Source organism: Phacochoerus africanus, chromosome 5 (assembly GCF_016906955.1).
Source record: "Phacochoerus africanus isolate WHEZ1 chromosome 5, ROS_Pafr_v1, whole genome shotgun sequence".
In the NCBI taxonomy this organism is placed as follows: domain Eukaryota; kingdom Metazoa; phylum Chordata; class Mammalia; order Artiodactyla; family Suidae; genus Phacochoerus; species Phacochoerus africanus.
The window spans coordinates 118052367-118069848 of NC_062548.1; the positions used below are offsets into that span (position 1 = coordinate 118052367).

General features: G+C 57.2%; 1 protein-coding gene across 6 annotated transcripts in view; it reads left to right on the forward strand.

The window, feature by feature from the left end:
• The window catches only part of DNMT3A (DNA methyltransferase 3 alpha), a 106688-nt gene that overhangs the window by 42137 nt on the left and 47069 nt on the right, over window positions 1-17482 (forward strand). For 5 of the 6 annotated variants that reach the window (XR_007135194.1, XR_007135195.1, XM_047782509.1 and 2 more), the window contains exon 4: window positions 13864-14134. Coding sequence is in view for 4 of the 6 variants with exons in the window: in XM_047782509.1 (XP_047638465.1) it covers window positions 13864-14134 (271 nt within the window). In the remaining 2 variants the exon portion in view is untranslated. Of the gene's footprint in view, window positions 1-10669; window positions 10783-13863; window positions 14135-17482 lie in introns of those variants that run through there. The other variant, XM_047782510.1, reaches the window with a different exon arrangement.

A 17482-nucleotide genomic window follows, 5' to 3' on the forward strand; every position in this document is an offset into this window, starting at 1 on the left:
GAGGCTGCGCCAGCTGGAGGCCAGGGCAGGTCTTAGAGCCAGGAGATGTGGGAATCTGTAGGGTGCAAAAGTGCACCACTGCCAATTCTGCTTGGCGATGGGAGGGGGGGGGAGTTAAGTCATTTAACTGGTAATTTTAAACATTTTAATATTAAGGCAAACATGGATATTTTATGGCCTGGAATGAAAAATTTACATGCAGTTGGAAGATAAAACAGGGAACTTCAAAGGAATTTCCAGCTGGCAGCAGATTCTAGGCTGCACTCCTGGATTCCCTGGTGCCCCTCCCCTCTCCTCCCGCATAGGGCACCTTGTGGGAGAAAGTAGACGAGCACCGTGCAGGCCGCTGGGGATGGGGAGCCAGGCTGAGGCCCAGGTTGAGCCCGCCGGTAATTCTGTATCTGATCTGCACCCGCGTCTGCAGATCAAACCCTGCCTCCCTGCCTTTCCCTGGTTTGGGTGCTGGAGATGGGAGCCACCACCTGCAGCACATGAGACCTGGCGACCCTTTGACTCTTCTTTGAGAGTCCCTGCAACCTGAGGGAGGGCACATCACTGAGAGGCTGGGTGAGGCCCCAGGGTCAGAGGGGCAGGTGCACAGAAGCTAAGCCTGGCAAGGGGAGGGAGCTTGGCTCAGAGACGACCAATGAGAGGGAAGAGGGGCACAGCCCAGGGGATGAAGGGTCGGTGGCTCATACGCCCCTGGCCTAGAACAGGGCCCCATGTGGAAGCACAAGTGCAGTCTTTAGAATCCAGCAGACCTGGGTTTAAATCCCAACTCCAAACAAACAAATCAAAGAGCTAGCAGTCAGCAAAGGTCTGTCCTACTCTTAATCAAAACAGAAGCAGGGGTTCACCTCGTGGCTCAAATCCAACCAATATCCATGGGAACATGGGTTTGATCCCTGGCCTCACTCAGTCAGTTAAGGATCCAGCATTGCCATGAGCTGTGGTGTAGGTTGCAGATGCAGCTCAGATCTGGCGTGGCTGTGGTGTAGGCCAGCAGCTGCAACTCCAATTCAACCCCTAGCCCGGGAGCTTCCATATTGCTGCAGATGAGGCCCTAAAAAGCAAAAACAAAAACAAAACCCTGCAGAGGCAGCGGCACTGGATTAACTGCTTCCCAGCTGTGTGACCTCAGCACCTTACTGAACCTCCCTGAACCTTTGCTTCCCCACTGATAAAAGAAGGCTGTCCCGTCTGCCTCCGAGGTGCTTTACAAACAGTGAGGTGGAGCCCAAATGCACAGGGCCAACAGTGTCATAAACCTGTCCCCCTGCTCCCCCTGAAGGGACCACTGGGGCGGTGTCTACAAGGCCTTTCGGGTGAGAGCCTGGCATCTGCCTCAGCAGCTCCCGTGGGAGGCGGGGCACACACTGCGCAGGTCGCTCAGGATGTGGTCCAGCCCATGTCCTAAGTGACACCTGAAGCCACCTGGACTCAGGCTGCAGGGTTGGGAGAGAGCTTGGGAGGCAATGCTGACCAGGAGACAGGGGGCCAGGGCATGTTGGGGGGAACAGAAAAAACAGCCAGTAGGTCTTCCCTGGCCCCTAAGGGAGCCCACGTGGGGGAAGCTGGTGCTGCAGCTCGGGGCCAGCCCACGGTTCCCTGGGTCCTAGACCACCTGGCTGCGGAGCAGGTACTTGCCCCTGCCCCCCCCCCACACCCCCAGCAGAAAAGCAAGGCAGTGAAGGCTTCTGGGGACCTGGCACAGCCATGGCCTTGGGAGCGGATTGACCAGGAAGCTTTAAAGCAGCCGAGTGTGTGTCATTCAGCTAAGCCTGGCAAGGGGAGGGAGCTTGGCTCAGATTCTGGCAGGTGGAACAGAAGGGGAGGTGCTGGGAAGTGAAATAGGAAAACCTGGCTGCAGATCTGTGCAAACATGGCACATAGAGCACTGGACGGGGAGGGGCAAGGGACCTCCAGGGATGTCCTCACCGTCCCCCGGCCTAAGGCTATGAAATCATCTCCAACTTGTGCCCCCAAGGCCTTTCTGTCCTTTTCTTCCACTTGCTCCTGCCCCTGCATCAGCCTCCTGCTGTACCTTACCCAGACCAGATACCACCTGCCCTCAGCATCTCTCTCAACCCCCAGCCCTTCTTTATTCAATGACAAACACATTATACCTACTGAGCACCTACCAAATAAATAAGACATTTCGACAAAGTATGCTAGAGAGGAAGCCACACATAATTCCACTAAACATGGCGCATGTCTCTGCTCGAGAAGCTCCAGGGGTTCCATTTCTCATGGGACAGGACCTGGCTTCTCACCACGGGGTCTCTCCTGCCTCTGCACTGGTGCTCAGAGTCCACTTCTTTTGTCAAAGAAATCATCTCATTGCTTCCTGAACACCCCAAGCAAGTCTGTCCCGCTGCCTTGTAAGCAGTGACCCATACTGGCTCTCCCTTTTGAACCATTTGAAAAATTAAAGTGAATACTAGGAAGTAAGACAAGGAATTCCCGCTGTGGCCCAACGAGTTAAGAATCGGATATAGTGTCCGTGAGGATGTGGGTTCTATCCCTGGCTTCGCTCACTGGGTTAAGGATCCAGCATTGCCACAAACTGCAGCATAGGTCACAGATGTGACTTGGATCCGTGATGGCGTAGGCTGGCAACTGGCAACTGTGGCTCTGATTTGACCCCAGCCTGGGAACTTCCATATGCTGAGGGTGCGACCCTAAGGAGACAAAAATTAAAAAAAAAAAAAAAAAAGACGGGTGATGGGCCTACCCATCCCAGGCTTGGGTCTGCACACCTGACCTTGAGAAGCACCGGTCTGTGAACTGTTTGTTACCAGTCTGTACAGAACTTGAGAATAAGCATCAGAAATGTTTATATCAATTTGAGACGGTCGCCACAGCCACAGGCGTGATTTTGTATTTTACAGAAGTATCACTTCCTGGTGGATTGGGAATTTAAAAAACCCAAACCAAAGCCTGGCTTTTCAAGCAAGTAGTTGGGAAGGTTGGTGGAGAGAGCTTGTCTCTTCCGCCAGGTCCGCCACTTGGTACCACCCCACGTCATGCTGTCCACCTGCTCCAAGAAGGGAAGGGCTTAGAGAGGGGCAGCGATTTACTGCCTTCAGAGGCTTTCTGCGCTGTGACCTCACTTGACCCTGACAACAAACCTGTGGGGGTAGATGAGGGCTGCTGCCATCACCGCCCCCACATCCAGATGAAGAGACTGAGGTTCAGAGAGGAGGGGCTGGACTTTGACTCCCCACGCCCGGACTGCACAGCCCCCTGTGCCCCTTCCTCCTCGCCATCCAGCCATGGCCTCTAGAGTGTCCATGGTTCCCTTTAAGCTAATATATAGACGCAGGGCTCTTTGAAAAAAGTGTGTAGGCCTGCTCCAAAAAGCATCCAGAGACCATAGAACCGAGCAGGGCGATTGACCCAAATGCCAGGGAGCCTGTGGGGCCGTGGGAAAGGCTGCGGCCGGCTGAGGGGGGAGAGGTGGGCCTCGCGAAACCAGGCCGCAGCGCTGGTCGGCGGCGCTGGCCGCACAGCCAGGATGCTCGCAGCTGGAGCGGCAACAGGAAACAGGAAGCCGCCCCGGGGCTGGGCGGGGCCTAGGAGGGGAGCTGGCACCTGGGCTTGGGGCCTGCGCGCTGGCCAGTGCCCGGGAGCGGAGGAGGGGTCAGCGGCGTGCGGGGCTGGCCTCCGCTGGCCGGAGAGTAGGGGCCTGCGCGTGGGTGCGAGCTTCAGGCTGGGCGGAAGAGGCATCTTCCTGTTCACCAGCTCCGAGGCCGCTGCAGCGTGACGAGGGAGGGTGTCTGAAGCCGGCTCCTGCCTGGTCACAGGCCCGGGCAGCCCTGCGACCGCCTCTGTTGCTCGTGCTGCTTACAGCTAGGGCTCTAGGAGGGCCCGTTTGTAACCTCGCCCACCAGACCCTGGGGGGAAGCGGTCCTTCGGGGCTCCCTGCCCTGTTTACTAGGTATATGGACTTATTCATTGAAGATTTATGCTCATCAACTTCCTCCAGGGTTATTTTTTGCTCAGTGGGAGCACTCTGAGGTCACCTCTTGCTAAGAATAACCCAGAAAGGGGGGAGGGGAGGGGGTGCTGAGAGCAGGCGCCGAGCTCAGCCAGACCGGCCCAAAGCCAGAGTTACTCCTCGTTAGAGGCTGAACCTCCAACACAACGCCCGGAGTGAGCGAGTTCAGGAGGGCAGAACCGCTCCAACTCGGAGCAGAAGACCTGGGCTGTGAGCTCTGAAGCCCTGGGACCACTCCTCGGCAGCCTAAATCAGCTGGGTACCGTTTACCTCAGCTGTTGGGAGTTACCCAGTAGTATTGGCTCATTGGCCCACCTAATATGACCTTTTGATGCTTAAGACAGAGCTCAGGGGCCGTTTTGGCGTCCAGGTTAGAAGGGCCCTGTTGCTAACCCCCGGAACCTCGACTCAGTGACTTGGTGTCTCCTTGTTTTTATGCACAAAACTTCCTGGAAGGGTCTCTCCCGTTCCTGGGCCCCAGCCCCTCAGGGGGCTTCCTGCCTGTGAGTCTGCTGTCAGCACCTGCTGCCCGCTCCCCTGCCTTCTCGTGCTTTAGAAGGTGTGTGGAAAGCAGGGCTGTCGTTCACCTCACAGGGTTAGAGACGTTTCTTGTAACTGTGCCCAGCAGCCTCGTCTGCTCATTCCCCAAGCTGTTCAGTCAAATCAGTGCTCGCCGAGGCATCCAGCACCCAAGAGCCTGGCCTGCAGTCTAGACAAGAGCCAAAGACTTGTTGAGGGGCGGGGCTGGGCTTGAGCCTTGGGGCTCGTATTTGGAGGAGGAAAGCGGGAGGTTTTCCTACCTGGGACCTCCCGGAGCATCGGGGTGCAGGGCGGTGGGCCCCAGCCCCAGACTGTGAGCAGACTGGCTCGGCTGAGCAGATGAGGGTTTTCTTTAAGGATGCCTTCATCTTGGTTGGTTGCACACAGCCTGAGGGTTTATAGTTTATCCTCTCAAAAGCATGCTGTTTGGCTGGAAGTTTTCTGGAAGTGGTGGGAGTCACGTTGGGGAAGCTCACTCTGGCGTCTGTGAGCAGGACAGGTTGAGGATCCGAGGATACAGGGAGTCAGGGTGGGGCGGTGGCCAGAAAACGCCCCTAGGGCCCGCTGTGGACAGCTGTGGCAGGACAGAGCTGGCGGGGCCTGCACCGCAGGGCTGTGGACCAGGGAGAGGAAGGAAGACGCGCAGGCCCCCAGGGACAGCAGCAGTGTTTTCATCAGAAACCAAAGCTCTGGAAGGAGCAGGTTTGCCAGGGGCCCTTGGGGAGGCTGCTCTTACTGGGGGAGCATCTGAGTGAAATATCAGAATCTCCATCCCGTTTTTTCCCCCGAATCCCTGTTTGTTTTCATCCCTCCGTGGCCCCCGCCCCAGAGCCACACGTCCCAGGCCACCTCCAGCGAGAGGCGTTCATTCCCTCGGGTCCCGGCCCCCGTGGGCTTCCTAGGATGCCCAGGGGCTCCTTCAGAGCCCGGGCTGCACCTGCATCACCCCTGCTGCTCGCACCTGGGCCGAGTTGTTGACCTTGCTCTTCTTTCATCATCCTCACCTAGAGGGTTTGGTGCGTTTGGGTTCTGCCACCTCAAGAAAGACATAAGGGAGCTGGAAAGGCTCCAGAGAAGGGCAGCTAAATGGATCGGGGGAGGCAAGGCTGCCAAGTGAGGACAGGCTAAAGAGATGAGGGCTCTCAGGCTGGAGAGACCATGGCCCAGCCATGAGGTCGACGTGCTTAAAGCTCTGAAGTCGCGTTGCAGGGTGGGGCAGGATGAGCACGCCCCAGCGGGGGTGGGTGGGGGTGGGGGACACCCATCAGAAACTTTAGAAAGGCACATGAAGCTCAGAAAAGAAAGCCTCATTTTCCATGGTGGGTTCCCTTCTCACCAAACCTGTCACCCTAGGCCTGGATTGTAGAGGCCGAAAAGAGACGTAACCTCAAAAGAGGTTTACTTAAATGCGCCGTGGATCCTCGCTACATAATGGCCTTTTCAAGGGAGCCTCCAGCTCACCCTGAAATCCTTTGAGGTTGACTTCAAAGCGCACAGGCAGGCCCTCTTCCAGGTGGACAGGTGTCCCTGTTGGAAGCAGAACCTGGTGTGTGTGTTGGGGGTGCCACCCACCAGGCGTGTTCGTTCTTGCATCCATTTGCCATGGCCAATAGGGCCCCGGATGAGTGACCTCTAATTCTCCCTGAAGTTCCATCCTCCATCTGGAGAGAGAGAGAGACACACACACACACACACACACACACGCTGGAGATCTCTGGGGAGGAGGGTGGGAAGGCAGGTCCCTGCCTCAGTGGTGGAGGGAAATGGTAGGACCTAGGAGTTGTACCCAAGCTGGGGTCAGACTTTCCAGAGTTGGCCCTTCTGTCCCTTGCTGCTCCCCCCCTCGCCCCGGTGGCCCTTTTAGCCACTCCACTAGGGAGAAGAAATTGGAAGGTCCAGGTTCTGTCCCAAGTCTTGGGGCCTGACTCCACTTGGCCCTGGAAGGCTGAGCAGGGAGGCGTGGGGGCCCCTCTCGGGCCTGGGACCTCTCTGGCTCTGCCAGGCCCAAGGCCACTTCCGGCCCTCCGATCAGAGGGCTGCCGGGGAAGGGGCCGCAGGAAGGCCTGGAGCGGAGGAGACCAGGGAGTCCAGGCCCCCTGCCAAGGCTTAGGGGACAGGGCTGCCCTGCTTTATGTGGACGGTTGGGCTGTTTCCTGAAACTAGAGTCAACCTGGGAAAATCCAGGGCCTGACGGGGAGCGGCTGGGCCCGCAGGAGCCGGGGGGCTGGAGTGGACGTGGGTGTGGGGAAGGGGGGAGCATGTGCGAGTTTTTGTTGACATTGCTCTGGGGTATCTGAGCACATCCCTGTCCTGGGGCTGGTGAGTGGATGTCCTTGGTGCTCTGCTTGTGTGTCTGTGCATGTGATTGTGTGTCTGTGTGTCTTTAATCATGAGGCTCTAGCTGGCCGGCCGCCAGGGTTCCCGCCTGGCACAGAGCTGAGTGCTGCCAAGGGCCTTAAGGGCGCAATGGCCGTAAGGGGGCAGAGGGGCCGGAAGGCTGGGGAGGGCGAGGTGAGGCCGCCTCCACGTCTACCTGCCTCTGGGCCTCCCTCCCCAGAGCTGCCCCGGGGTCTAGGCGCCAAGGCCCTTTGAAGTGGCAGCTCCTGGCTCAGGCGGAGAGGGTGTGTCAGGGGCCCAGAGCCAGGCCAGGACTGGTGGGAGGGGCATGGTCCCCAGGTCCCCTTTCCACACTTGGGCCCAGGTGAGCCTGTGCAGGGCTGAGCTGGGCCCTGGGCCCTGGGCCCTTTCTCCCTGTACAATGGCCCTCATCTCTTACTTGCCAGGTTTTTATTTTGTATGTGTAAATATCATAACTATTAAAAAGGCCTCAAAAATCACTTCCCCATTTGGGGCCTCAGCCCTCAGCCCCTCCTTGGGAAACAGTCCCCCCTTCCTGAGGGAGGGGGGCTTCTGGAGCCTGGTCAGAAAGTGGGAAGGGGATGGCGGATGGGGGTGGTGGTGCTGAGGCCTTGGCTTTGGCCTGGGCAGGTTCACTGCAGAAGGTTCCTTCTTGCTTTGCCTCTGGCTTTTCGTCGTGGTGGCTGCTGCCAAGGAAACAGCCGGCAGCCTTTCCCTGGCCCTGCTTAGACACATCAAAGCCTCCTTTTCCTCCCTGGAACCCTTGGGATTTGAGGTTGGGCTTTTCCCGAGACTCAGCCCAGAGGGGGAGCCAGCTTTCAAATGCCTCTCCTGTACCTGGGTCATTCTGGAAACTTTTCCACTTAGAAGGTATGTGACCTGAGGCAAACCTTGGAGCCTTTTTCCTTGGCAAAGTGAGAGGAACATGACCCATCAGGATAATTGTATAATTACGTTTATTAATTGGATAAGCGGATCGATGCTCAGTCCTATGCTTAGTGCTGAGGAGCAGTCGGGGGTGGTTGGAAGGAAGAGAAATAAAAAGATAAATAAGGCAAAGTTCATAGACTAGGAGGGAGACACAGAGTAAACAAATAATTAGGGACCACGTGAGGCGTGCTCTAATGAGATGGGGTGTGAAAGCCCTTTGAAAACAAGGGGGGGTGCGGTGGGCTGGTGGGGGTGCGTCAACACTGGAGTGGCCTTCACCCCAGTCTCCTTCAGGGTCAGGCTGGGACCAGCCACCTGCCAACTCCCCAGGGCCTTTGTGGCAGGGGCGCGGGTGATGAGGCCAAAGCTGAGGGCTTCCAGGACTGGGGCCTGGCACAGATACCTTCCAAGGATGTGTGTGTGTGAAAGAGACAGACAGACAGACTTGAAAATGTTCCTTAGAAGACAGAAAATAGAGGCGTTCTCTTGTGGTGCAGTGGGTTAAGGATTTGCTTAAGGTTTAGGTCGCTGCTGTGGTGCAGGTTCAGTCCCTGGCCCGGGAACTCCCATGTGCTGCAGGCACGGCCAAGGGAAAAAAAAAAAAAAAAGACAGTAGAATAGTGGTCACCAGGGGCTGGTGGGGAGAGTGAATGGGGGTTTTTATTTAATGGGTACAGAGTTTCAGTTTGGGATGATGAAAAAGTTTTGAAGATGGATAGTGGTAATGGGTGTACAGCCATGTGAATGTACGTACTGTCACTACCTTGTCCACTTGAAAATGGTTCAGGTGGTAGATTTTGTGTGTATTTTACCATAATTTAAAAAATTAAAAAAAAAAAAAAAAAAGATCCTGGAGCTCCCGTCTTGGCTCAGCGGAAACGAATCTGACTAGTAGTATCCATGAGGACGCAGGTTCGATCCCTGGCCTCGCTCAGTGGGTTAAGGATCCAGCGTTGTTGTGAGCTGTGGTGCAGGTCGAAGACATGGCTCAGATCTGGCACTGCTGTGGCTGTGGTGAAGGCCAGCAGCTGCAGCTCCAATTCAACCCCTAGCCTGGGAACCTCCATATGCCTTGGGTGCAGCCCTAAAAAGCCAAAAAAAGTACTACTAATACATAAAAAACGGTCCTTAGGAAAAGCTCCTCGTCAGTGCCCCTGTCCTCAGCCCAGGGCTGCTCAGCAGCAGCACCATTGGCATTTGGGCTGCGTGGGTCTTTGTCGTGGGCGCTGTCCTGTATCGTGTGAGGTATTCAGCAGCATCCTGGGCTCCTACCCACTAGAAGCCAGCAGTCTGTCCCCCCCACAATGTGGTGACCAAAAGTGTCTCAGACATCTTGCCAAATGTTGGGGGGCAAAATGGCCCCCAGTTGGGAGCCACCGCCTTCACTGCTTGGATAACTGAAGAGTAGATGAACCACAGAGAGTGGGAGGCGTTCTCCTGGGTGGAGGGGTCTTGCCTGGAAGGAAGGCACAGGTCCCCAAACTCTGAGGGACCCCAGGAGGTGGCGGGCAGGGTTTGAAGACCCAGCATGAGGCAAACTGGGCGGAGGTGGGCACACAGTGGGTGAGGGGTCAAGCTTTACTCAAATCTGTCGGGCCCACCCACCCAAGGGAGCAGTGAGGCGGTTCAAGGCTGCCGTTCCCACTCTGTCCCCACTCCCGCCCTCCCCTCACCCCTGCGGGTGAGCAGCAAAGGAAGTGGATGGGTAACCTCCAGCTGCTGGCGTGCCTTCTAAAAGGGCCGGGGGCTTCTGTGGCTGCCTCTCCCCGCCATGGAGAAAAAAAAAAATGAGTGTCTCAGGGTGTGCCCTGTCTCCTTTCAAGGCAACTGTAAAGAATAAAAGCAAACAAAACCAGAGTTTGTAACAGTTACATGTGACATGCAACAAAATTGAAACTCCCCCAGGCGTGTGATTGGGACGCTCTCACTGGTGACTAGGCCTTTGGCATAAAAGAGTCAATTATGAATATGGAGCACTGCCATGTGCCTACGCGGACCCAGTAAAGCAAAGCCCCTCTTCCAGGAGGTGACAAGCTGGTGGTGACAGGGGTGTGGGGAGGAGGGCACAGGCCTGTTCTCACCTGAGCTGCCCCAGCTCCTCCCTGGAGACCGAGTCACTTCAGTCCATTTGCCTGTGGATCCCCAGCCACTCCTAGCGGGGGTGGGGGTGGGGGTTCTTGATGGGTAAGATGGATCACGGGTTGACGGTGCCAGAGTTCCCACCGTGGCTCAGCGGGTTGAGAACCCAACACAGTGTCCGCGAGGATGCAGGTTCACTCTCTGGCCTCATGCAGTGGGTTAAGGATCCGACATCGCAGGCATCAGGTGTAGGTCGCAGATGTGGCTCGGATCCGGCATTGCCGGGGCTGTGGTGTAGGCCGGCAACTACAGCTCTGATTTGACCCCTAGCCTGGAAACTAGTCCATATGCTGCGGGCGCAGCCCCCCCCGCCCCCCTGAAAAAGGGTTGACGGAGGCTAGTCAGAGCTCCCCTAAGCCCAGAGCTCTGGTTGACTCAGACTCGTGCAGGACCGGAGAGGATGGGCAGCGGGGGCGGCCTGTCGGGAAGAGAGGAGGGTGCGGAATGGGGAGATCAGGGCGGCGTTCAGGCCGGGAGCGAAGCCTGGGGCTGGAGCTGGCAGATTGCTCGCCGCCCCGCATCCGCCCGCCTCTGGAAGGATGGCGTGTCTCACGCTGCTGCGGCCGGGGGTCCCCAGGGCAGGCCGGGGGGGGTGCTGCCTGGTCAGGGTGGCTCAGGCCTTGGAGCAGGTCCTCCCGGGTCTCGGTGCTGGGGAGCTGGCAGTCAACAGGAAGTGAGTCCCAGGGTGAGAAGGGGCCGTGTGGGCCCCGGCAGGAAGTGAGTGACAGCGGAGTTGTCTGAGCAGCTTTGTGGGGCCCCCACCTGGGGTGTCTGTGGGGAAGCAAGTGGCTAGAGGAAAGGAGGACACGGCCGTGGTAAGAGACCGGCGCTGACCTTTGCCTCTCAGCCCGAGTCGGCCAGCGGGAGCCCCAGGCCCACCTCCCTGGAAGTGCCGAGGCTGGGGCTCTGGGGCTCCTGGCATAGCTGGCCCTGAGGGTGGCAGTGGGGGCCCGGGCGTGCCCCGTTCTCCGGCTGCCTGGGCCATCCGACTCTCACAAGGGGAGCCCTGAGGAGTGACAGGATGCCCACGGGATGGGCATCCCGGGCTAGGGAGCCTGCCGGCTTGAGCAGAGGGCCGGGCAGGACCTGCTGCGTCCTGGATGGAGCATGTAGGTCGTCCGCTGAGGACGGAGACGGGCCCTGCTGGCTCTGCGGGCCATCCTGTGTTTGGCCTCCTGGCTCTGCTGGCTGCAGCCCCGGGTCCCGAGCCCGGCGGAGGACTTCCGCCAGAGGCCAGAGGCCTCCTCTTCCTCTTGCAGCAGCCCCCCCACCCCCGGCGCTGGGGAGCGCACACATTTGCAGCTTTCCGTGGGAGGTTTTCTTCCTGGAAGTGGGCCTGCCCCGAGCCGCCCCACGTGGCCCCAGAAAGCGGCTTGGCCAGGCGAGGCCTCCGGAGTTCCCTCTGCTCACCCTCATGCTGCTCTGTGTAGGGCGCCTCCTCCAAGGAGGACTCTGCGTTTTCCCCCCAAGCCCTCATCCCCGTTTGCTGCCTCGGGGTTTCCTCATATAAGCGGTGGGCTCAGCGTTGAGATCCTAGATCCTTGGAGCAGAAGCAGCCTCGGAGGCTGTTGGAGGGCCTCGCAGGCCGTGCGTGCGGGCAGGGTCTGGGGAAACCAGCGCCCTCTCAGGCGCGGGGAGGCGCTTCGGGGCTGCAGCTCTCTGGAGGGAATTTGGCAGGATCTCCTCACAGGGAGCTGCGCAGGCCCTCTCTCCTCGCCAGTCCGCTGCTGGGACTCCGGCCCCCAGACATCCACAGGGGCACGAAGCTGTACGTGCAAGGGGTTCGCTGCCGCAGAAAGCACATCGGCCCAAAGGCCCACCATTAGGAGAGCGTCTGAATAAATTAGGGAGCATCCACTCAATAGAATGTCCAGCAGCTAAGACACAGAATGAGCCAGAGCCGTACACACTGGTGGGGAGAGATGCCCGCTGCACTTGCTGTGTGAAAGAGCAAGTTACAGCACAGATGAATATGATCCCCCTTAGGAAAAAAAAGCCTGGATCTAGATGTGTGTGTGTGAATACATACGTGTAAACCTGTAACTTACGCCTGATTGTAGATGCTTAGAGAAAAAGTCTAGATAAGATACTTGCCAAACTTAGTAATGGTTCCCTGTGGGGAGTGATTTCGGAGGTAGAGATTGAAGGAGGAGCTTTAGTTCCCATTGTGGCTCAGCAGTAACCCAACTAGTATCCCTGAGGACATGGGTTCAATCCCTGGCCTCGCTCCAGGGGGTTAAGGATCTGGCGTTGCTGCGAGCTGTGGTGTAGGTCACAGATGCTGCTCGGATCTCTCTCTCTCTCTCTCTCTTTTTTTTTTTTTTTTTTTTTTTTTGCTTTTTAGGGCTGCACCTGAGGCATATGGAGGTTCCCAGGCTAGGGGGTTGAATTGGAGCTACAGCTGCCAGCCAGCCCAGGCCACAGGCACAGCAACGCAGGATCCAAGCCATATCTGCGACCTACACCACAGCTCATGGCAACGCCAGATCCTTAACCCACTGAGCGAGGCCAGGGATTGAACCCGCAACCTCATGGTTTTCAGTCAGATTTGTTTCAGCTGCGCCACAGTGGGAACTCCTCAGATCGTGTTTTGCTGTGGCTGTGGTGTAGGGCAGCAGCCACAGCTTCAATTTAACCCCTAGCCTGGGAACTTCCATATGCCACAGGTGCAGCCCTAAAAAAAAAAAAAGAAAAGAAAAGAAACATGAGCTTTAGCCTTTTAACACAACTCATTTTTATGGTTTGAATTTTTATAATATGTATCTGACTTTTATAAATAGAAAAAAAAAAAAACTTAAAAAGAAGGAAGCGCTTCATTGGTCTAGCCCAGCCATCTCACCTTGCAGGTGGGGAAGCTGAGGCGCCATCTGGAGCCTTTGGGCAGGCGTTCTGCAGGGAGTCGGTGAGAAGAGTGCTGGGGCTCATTTGGTGCCCGCAGGTGTGGCAGAGTGCCAAGCACAGGGGACTCTTGCTGCTTCTACCCCAGCAGACCCCCTCATTTCTTCTGAGATGTCCTGGCCTACCTTCCCCCAGATGGCCAAGGACCAAGTGTTTGCCAGGCGCTGTCCTTACAGAGTGTGGGACCTCGAGTAAATCACAAAATTCTCTGCCAGCCTCCCCAGTGAGCTCGAGCGGCTCTGGAGGGGTGATGAGTGAAAAGGAGCTTTGCCCACGGGGCACAGACCCTGGTGGACGGTTACGACAACTCCTAATGTGACTCTGGTAGCGAGCTCAGCTCTGAGACTCGTGGGGTCAAAGCAGTGCACTTCCTCTTGGAAGGGGACCACAGCGTGGCGTGCGAGGGAGGCCTCGCTGCAGAGACTGCGGGTGGCTGGCCGGGGCCTTGGCTCTCCTGGGGCAAGGCCGGGGGGCGGAAGCGGAGGGAACCAACTGCGCCAGGCTTTGGGGCCCAGAGGAGGTCCCCTCTCACATTACCCTCCACTCGGCCAGGTAGCCGGCCAGGCAGCCGCTCGAGAGACCAAGAGGAGAGCCAGGAGGGCTCTGACACAGCAGTCACGTCAGCCGGGGTTACTAGAATCTTCTAAGGAGGAGGTGGTTCTGGTTTGAAGTAGGGATGCGTGAGAAGCATCTGTTTTCAGTGGGGACCACAGAGAGACCTTGGGGACCCGTGTTGCCTCAGCGAGCGAGGGTGGGGCCCGGGGTGGGGTGCGGCTTGCAGTGGCACAGGGCTGGCAAGGCCTCTTGACTTCAGGGGGTCAGGCCCACGCACCCCTTGAATCTGAGAGAAAAATCCCATTTACCCGCGTAGACGTTTACATGAGCACAGTTTGCTGGACAGAGGGGTTGTAACCTGCACCCGCATCTCAGCCGGGTCAGGGACGCAAAAGGGCTAAGACCGCTGGTCTGACGCGCCCGTCGTGTTCCTTTCCTTCCAGGTGGAAAGCAGCGACACGCCGAAAGACCCCGCGGTGACCTCCAAGTCCCCGTCCATGGCCCAGGACTCAGGCCCCTCAGAGCTGTTACCCAACGGGGACTTGGAGAAGCGGAGTGAGCCTCAGCCGGAGGAGGGGAGCCCCGCCGGGGGGCAGAAGGGCGGGGCCCCAGCGGAGGGAGAGGGCGCGGCCGAGACCCCGTCCGAAGCCTCCAGAGCTGTGGAGAATGGCTGCTGCACCCCCAAGGATGGCCGGGGAGCCCCTGCGGAGGAGGGTGAGTCCCCTGCGGGTCCGGAGCTTGGGGGCCCGGCAGGTGCCCGGAGGCCCCGGCTGAGCGTGGAAGCCGAAGGTCTACCTGCCAAGGCCGTGCCCTAGAGCCTGCCCACAGGTTTTATTTGGCCCGCGTAGTGTTTTAAACATTTAAAAAAATTAAGTTTCCAGTATTTAAAAAATGAAATTTCACATAAAAATCTGGAGTTTTGGCTTCTCACGGGAAAAAAAAAAAAAAAAAACCAACCCACCACCCAAAAGCTAGATCTGGCAACAGTGAGTTTGCAGAATGCCAGAGGCTGCTCTGCTGGGGTGGTGGCTGTCCCCACGTCGGCTGCTTGTATGCCTCGGTTCCCTCGGCCTTTGCCTGGCCTGCTCGCTTACTTCCACAGGAGCTGCGGCTCTCAGGGATCTATGTGTTGGTGGCCACGGCCTGGGCGCTTGATGGCCTTCTGGGCCTTAAAGGCTGGCTAGCCTTGCCCAGTGCAGTTGTCCTGAGCTCACCGGAGTTCAGTGGACTCGACCGAAGCTTGATGGTGACAGAGTGGGGGAGGGGAGGGACAGGTGGGGCGGGTGGTGTGAACTGCCCAGCCCAGGCCTCTTCCTCTGGGGACTTTGTGGCCTAGCCCTGGAGTCCTGGAAAGTTGCCCACTTTTCTCTTTCAGGTTAAGCCAGCGATTTCAGGGCCAGCCGAGCTGTAAACATGTTAGTAATGAGGACAACTAGCAGTTGTACAGGGCTTCACAGTTTACGAAGCACTTTCTCATACATTATCACGTTTGATCCTCCCCGGGCCCTGCCAGGTTGTTTTGCATATGTGCATTTGAAATTCACAGAGTCTTCCTTCCAAGCGTACATGATGGAATGAGTCAATTGATTAATTGGCATAACTTAATTGCACATGCATCCAAGCCTAATACTCATGCAGGGTAGAGAGCATCTCCAGAAAAGAGACTTCCAGGTTTATTTATCATTCAACTAATGTTTATGATGCCCCCACCGTGTGCAAAGCGCTTTCTGAGCTCCTTTGCATTCATTGCTTTATTTACGCTTCCAAACAATCTTCTTCAAGAGGCATTAGTATCCCTCTTTTAAGGTGAAAAAAAAACGGAGGCTTCACGAGATAAAGCGTCTTGCTCAGGGACCCCCCCCCAGCCTGGTCGTGGCACATCCAGGGTTCATTCCGTCTTGGTCTCTAGCTTCAGAGTCGGTGTACCCATCCAGTAGCCCCCGCTGTTCTGGGACGGGGCTTGCAGTGGGCTGGTCCTGAACTGAGTGCATCCTGGGATGTGTTCTGACACTTGGTGGGAGTGGCCGAGGGCCCTGAGAGGAGTGGCACAGGAGGCGAGGGAGAAGATGCCACTGTCCCGTTACCAAGGCCACATGTGCCAGAGCAGAATCAGGGCGTCATGGGCCCTTCCCACCAAATGGGCAGCTCCTGGGACCTCCCCATGGCTGGGGCCCCGCTGCCGCCCAGGGCCGGGGCAACCTCTCCTGCCTGGGGGGATGGAGCCAGGGTTCCAAGGGTGCTCTTAACCCGCAAGGGTTTGCTTTGGGTTTGGGTTTGTCCTGTCTCCTCCACTTCTGTTCCTTCTCAGGAGCAACTCCTTCAGTCAGTGAGCGGTGGGTTTTTAAACGCCCGTTTGGTGGGTACCACGAGCTTGGGAGACCATCACTAACCAAAACCTGGCTCTTGCCCTGGAGGACCATACGGTCTGCTGGACAGACAGATATTCATGAGAAATGCGTGATTATACACAGAGACCAGTTCTCTGAGGGAAAATACACATGGTTCTCTGAGGAACTATGACAGAGGGACCCCAGTAAGCCTGGGCCGGGACACCTAAGCTGAAGGGTTCACTGGGGAGGGGCACCCAGGGAGGGGGTGAGGACAGGTGTAACAGCTCCCAGGTGGGAGGGAGCAGGGTATCCAGGGGCCTGACAGAAGGACGGAAGTCTGGAATGGGAGGAGGAAGGGCGAAGGGTGTGAGATAGGGGACAGCAGCCCAGGCCAGCGCAGCTTCAAGGCTGCCCTCTCAGGGGCTGACATGATCCGCTTTGCATTTGCAAAGATCCCTTTGCCATCTGGATCCTGGAATGGAACAGAGCAGAGGGGCTGGGAAGCAGGATAAGCAGTCAGGAGGCTGCTGCAGGCGCCGAGGGAGGGCACGAGGGTGGTTACCTGGAGAGCTATGGGTGAATGCCAGGGACACAGCGGGAATGGGAGAGATGGTTACACGAGTGACTCTTGGGTTGGGGGCCTTCGCACATTGAGTGGATCCTTCTCAGAAGCTCAGGGCAGAGTGCAGTGGGCAAAAACATTTCGGGTGTCCTTGATCTCCCACATTTGGCCTTGGAAGACTCCTGCGTTGCCCCAGCTTTCCAGGCAGTGGGGATGCTGGCAGGGACCCGCGCTGGGAGCCCTGAAGGTCACTGTGAATTGTCCGGATGACTGGTGAGCTGTTACCTGGAGTGGTGGGCAGTGGCCCACTGGCGGCTTGGCCCGCTGGGCCCGCCTTCAGCCGCACAGAATGCATACTCAGCTGCTGGTTCCAAGGAGGAAGGAGACCGGGGCCCCAGGGAGGAAGTGACTTGGCTGTGGTCTCCTTTCGGTTCCCCTCATGCCTCTCTGCAGGGGCCCCATCCATCTTTCCTGGAACACCTCTCATTAGTTCCTATACGGGAAAAACGGAGGACTTGAAGGCAGTCTTGGCCTGGGTGTCCTCCTGTGAACACGAAGGAGCACCACATCCTGACGGTACAGCCAGGAGAAAGGAGGAGCGGGAGAGATGATGACTAATAGGACAAGAGCCACCTGGACAGGCAGGTGGTGGCCTTGGAACTGCTCCTGCACGCCTAGCATTAAGGCCATCGGGATGGTGGAGTGGGATGGTAATGTGGCTTTCTGTCTTGCCGAATCCTGAGCGCGTGTTGAGTCTTCTGTGTCCTCACCACTCAAAGTGGTCCATGGACCAGCAGCGTCTCTTGGCCTCACCTGGGATGTTAGAAATGCAGAATCTCAGGTCCCACCCTGGACCTGCTTCATCAGAACCTACGTTTGAAAGCGATCCTGCTGATTTCAATGCATATTAAACTTGGAGAAGCCCTGCTCTTTATATAATTCTCTTATGTAATCCTTGCGATCATCTGTGGAAGACTTCTATTAGCCCCATTTTTCAGATGGGGAGACGGAGCGTTCAGAGGTTAGGTTACTTACCTGAGATTATACAACTAGGAAGGGACCAGATTAGGGCAGCACAAAGCTCCTGTCTGAATAACTGAACGCAGTACTGGCCTAGCGACTGCCCTCTGAGGCCGACCGGCCTCAATCCTGTCACGGAGACTTGGGTTC